The sequence below is a fragment of the Chenopodium album genome, chromosome 18 (assembly GCF_948465745.1).
Source record: "Chenopodium album chromosome 18, dcCheAlbu1.1, whole genome shotgun sequence".
In the NCBI taxonomy this organism is placed as follows: domain Eukaryota; kingdom Viridiplantae; phylum Streptophyta; class Magnoliopsida; order Caryophyllales; family Amaranthaceae; genus Chenopodium; species Chenopodium album.
In genome coordinates this window covers 13,757,769-13,762,391 of record NC_137851.1, presented here as the reverse complement: position 1 = coordinate 13,762,391, position 4,623 = coordinate 13,757,769, and the positions used below count along the sequence as shown (strand labels likewise).

General features: G+C 44.7%; 1 protein-coding gene and 1 pseudogene across 1 annotated transcript; both read left to right on the top strand.

Annotated features, from left to right (window-relative positions):
* The first annotated feature begins 601 nt into the window (after positions 1 to 601).
* Positions 602 to 1,195, top strand: LOC145591878 (uncharacterized). The gene has a single exon (XM_081648363.1). It carries the CDS (start codon positions 602 to 604, stop codon positions 1,193 to 1,195), a length of 594 nt encoding a protein of 197 aa, XP_081504489.1.
* LOC145591877 (putative mitochondrial protein AtMg00310 pseudogene) lies at positions 1,192 to 1,932 on the top strand (annotated as a pseudogene).
* Positions 1,933 to 4,623: the final 2,691 nt, after the last annotated feature.

Here is a 4,623-nt window from a genome sequence, read left to right as displayed (position 1 = left end):
AATCAATCTAATTGCAATTAAAGGTACGCATACACAATATTATGTTATTATTGATTTATATACAAATCCCATGAAAATTTTCGGATGATAATTGCTCCCAAATTCCTCTCCTATTATCATTATTTTTGTCATGTTTATTCCCATGTGATATATTTAATTTGATGTCGAGTTTCTTGAATTAATGATATCTATAAAGTATTCACGTAATGCACATGTTCGATGAAATTATGGGTACAAGTTTTATTAAAAGTCATATATTATTCATGTACATGTATAACTATTGATCTCTACTAACCTAAACTTGGTATTATGGTCATATTATATAACTAATATATAAAGCTAAACTTTTAGCCAGGTCACGAGATAACGACACTTGACATTCTAACTTTTCGTCAAGTGTCGCGTCACCTTGGACAGATTTAGATAGGCTTCATAAGATAAAAAAGTTAGTTAAGAATTCTATTTTTAATCAAATTAGGATAGAATTTTAGAATAAGATTATTAGTTTAGAGTTTTATTTTCAATCAAAAAGTTAGTCAAATAGGCATTTAGTTGGGTTGAGTAATCTAAAGAACGAGTCAAATAGGCATTTAGTAGAATAATGGATTGTCTTGAGAGTGTCAACTTCACATTCAAGATAAATGGCCATATTTCGGGTTCTGTCACCCCGTCTAGAGGGTTGAGACAAGGTGACCCTATTTCTCTGTACTTATTTCTACTCTGCGCTGATGCCTTTTCAAATTTATTGAACAAAGCTGCTACAAATAACCTCATTCACGGTGCTAGGATATGTAGGGGGGCTCCCCGGATGTCACATTTATTTTTTGCCGATGACAGTATTCTTTTTGCTAGAGCCAATGTGCAAGAATGCTCCGTTATAGGTGATATTATCAGTAAGTATGAGAGGGCATTGGTTCAGAAAGTCAATCTAAGCAAGACTGAGGTCACTTTTAGCAAAAAAGTTAGTACTGTTCGGAGGGAGGAAATTATTGATATCTTAGGTCTACAGGAGGTGGAAAGACATGAAAAATATTTGGGCCTTCCTACTATCATTGGAAGATTAAAAAAGGTGATTTTTGCAAGACTGAAAGAAGGTTATGGAAGAAACTACAAGGGTGGAAGGAGAAATTGCTTTCGAGACCGGGAAAGGAGATACTTATTAAAGCTGTGGCTCAAGCAATTCCAACATACATGATGAGTATCTTCAAAATCCCGGACACTTTGATAGATGAGTTCCACTCCCTTCTTGCAAAATTTTGGTGGGCTTCGACTGACACCACTCGAAAGATGCATTGGCAAAGATGGGATCTCCTATGTCAACCGAAGGGCAAGGGAGGTATGGGTTTCCGAGAGCTCCGGTGCTTCAACCATGCTTTGCTTGCCAAACAATTTTGGCGCCTTCACCATAACACGAGATCTTTGTTGCACTCAGTCCTTAAAGCAAACTATTTTAAGAGCTGCGACGTCTTGAAAGCAAATGTGGGGTTTGATCCTATTTATGCCTGGCGGAGTATGTGGAGTGCTAAATCTTTGTTGCTTAATGGGTTGAAATGGAGAGTTGGTAACGGGAGTGTGATTAATGTGTGGAGGGATGGTTGGCTACCGGGAAATAATTCTTCTCTATTTTCGACCACGTCGGTAGATAGTGAGATGGAATTAAGGGTCATTGACTTGATTGATCACTCTTGTAATTCCTGGAATATTGAAGCAGTGCACAACACCGTTATTACTGAAGAACGGGCTCTTGTTATGTCGATTCCCCTGTCTAATAGATGTCCGAGTGATACCATGTACTGGTGGCCTAGTAGAAAGGGAGAATATAATGTTCGCTCTGGGTATTGGCTCTGCAAAAATGGCGGGTGTTTCGGACAAAACAATGGGACCTTGCCAAAGGTCCTGAGAAGTGGTGAAGACTGGGCTCGGTCCGAATGATGCTGGGCCGAGGGTTTCTTGCACAGCAAACGCACGTAAACTGGCCTCGGGGGTTGTGTCGAGGAATGCCCCTCCGATGCCGAAGTCAGTATAATGTGTAGAGAAATAGCTATGCAAGAGAATTAATTGCTTGAGGCTATATGTGAATTCATGATAAATGGTGCAATTGAAGGTTTTTATACCTTAGCATAATGAGGAGAAATGGGCTTGGAGTCATATGGGCTGACCATGTTGACTGGGCCGCTGACTTGAATCTGACTTTGTAAGATCGGAGACTTGGGCCTTGACCTTGGTTTGTAATTGAATCATTTATGGATCAGGCCCAATTAGGCTTAATTGGACCCAAACAACTTGCCCCCCAGACCCGATTTGGAAGAATGACGGGTCGGGTTTGAATTTAATAAAAATGGAGGGAAATAAATGATTTAATTAAATAAAAAAAGATTTAAAATTTTAAACAGTCATTAACAAAATAACTGTAATTTGGATAATTAGTGGGAAGTTGGACGGATAGTGGGCAGTTAATTGGAGGGAAGTGTTTAACGGTTACTTAGTGAGGTATTTAAGAGAAATTAAGTGCACGGACCTTTGAACTTCCCATTTTTGGAAAATATAAGGCCGGTTTTCGCACTCTCTCTCCTCACTTCTTCACAAATTCACACTCGAACTCACGAAAAACCCCTGATTCCGCTTCAAAACTTCACTAAATTCCCAAGATTAAGAACTTGAAACCGAAATTCGTTGCTCCGAACTTGTAGACCGGTGAATTCCGCTTCAGATCAAGGTAATTTTCTTTGATTTCTTTTCGATTTTTCTTGAATTTTGAAAGCACTCTCCTTCTTTCGACTTTTCCTTCAAAAATCTGACAATGGTTAGAGGTAGAGCGCGTCAACCCCGACGACCTGGTCAGGCTCGGGATCCGAGGGACCGAGTCAACACTTGGAATGGGGAAAGAGTCGGGGCTGACCCTAAAGGGGGCATCCGAGCAACCCCTTTGTTTTCGGCGCCTCCCCAAGGAACGGGAGAGGCTGGTGTCTCTAGGCAGGAGGAAGTTCTGGCCGCCGCACCGTGGAGCTTGCTCCATGGGTACAATGAGTGGCAGAATCCCGAAGCCATTTCGGCTATGATGGGGAACATTCCTTATTCCTGGTGGGTCTGGAACGCTGAGGCCTACCACTTCGCCGAACAACTCGAGTTGCACTACGACATTCTGGAGGCGGATGGGTATTGGTGCCGAATGCCCACGGCCACAGACAAGATTCATCGTCCACCTCATGGATATGTGGGGGTGTACACTAGGCAACTGCAATACGGGCTGCGATTCCCCTTAAATCCCTTCGTGAGGGATTTGCTGAGAAAGTACAGGATCTCCCCGTGCCAGTTAACGCCTGTCAGCATCCGAAGGGTGATGACGTATCTTTGGGTGTGCCGGTTCTTCGGTCATGAGCCGAATCTGCACTGTTTTAAAAAGCTGCACAAGCTCGTGCCGAACACTCAGATCAGGTGTGGTCAGCATGGCTCTAGCTGGTGGAGGATTGAGAATCACCCACAGTATTTAACCATGTGGCCGAACGATTCCTCGGATAAAGATTGGAGAGGTCAATGGGTCTGGGTTAGGGCACCCGCAGACCCCGAACATCCTTACTTCTTCGGCGCTCCGCGCTACCTATTCGAGCCCGACCCAGACATGCTAGACCTGGGTCCCGAAGAGCCCGATGCTGCCACCCATCCCAGTTATCAACAAGCTTTTATTTTCGGGAAGAAGGAAAATCCTGGAGGGATCGGCCGGCTGAAGCACATACCGGAGACTTGGCTCTCTGACTCCCATTACGCTTTCGAAGAGAATATGTTGGCGGCTGTCGACCTCAGCCGAAATTTTAGAGACGGTAAACACCTTCGGCTGGGGCCGAGGACTAGCATTTCTTTGCTTTTATTTTGTTTCGCACTTATTTCAGTGCTTTTTGGCGTCCACTTCATTGCACTGATTTATTCTTTTTACTTTTCAGAGATAAACGAGAGCAACTCAGGGATTGACTACAATCGCCTGGGGGAAAACGCCGAAAGGGTTATACTCGACCGAGCCCCAGCGATCACTGATCCAAAGGACCGTCCGTTGCACCTGCATTCCACATGCCTTCAGATTGAGGCTACTGCAGACTATCTGAAGCAAAAGCCTTGGTGGGCTAAGCGGGACCCTCTGAGACGTTTGCTACCTGAAGAAGAGGAGGCCGCTCAGACATCTGAAGAAGTTACCAGGGCAATTGAAGCCTTAGGAGGCGGCGAAGGGACCTCCCTAGCTGCCGAAGAGGAAGTAGCAGCAGACGAGGCTCGGCTGAGCACCTCGGTAAGTTCTTCAGCATTTAGCAAGTCTGTGTTTTTTTTTTTTACTACTCAAACCCTTCTTGCCCCCCACTTCTGCAGCCTGAGGAGAGAGCAGAAGGAGAGAGGGAAAGGCTCCTGTACGCCCCGAAGATCTTTCTGAGTCTTCGGATTCTAAAGACATGGATGAGCAACCTCTCGTCCAAAGGAAGAGGAGAAGAACGGGTCCAGCTGTAGTGGGCCCGGATGATTTCGAGCTGAGGCCGATGCCCGGCGTAGTTATAAGGGAACCTGTCGCAGACAGGGGCAGGGTTCCTAGAGGTTCAAGGGGTCCTCCACCCCCAGTTCAGCCACCACCACCAATCCCGTCTC

What these genes read in the sequence shown, in the direction of transcription:
- LOC145591878 (XM_081648363.1), top strand. Translation starts at nt 602, where the DNA reads ATGGATTGTCTTGAGAGTGTCAACTTCACATTCAAGATAAATGGCCAT.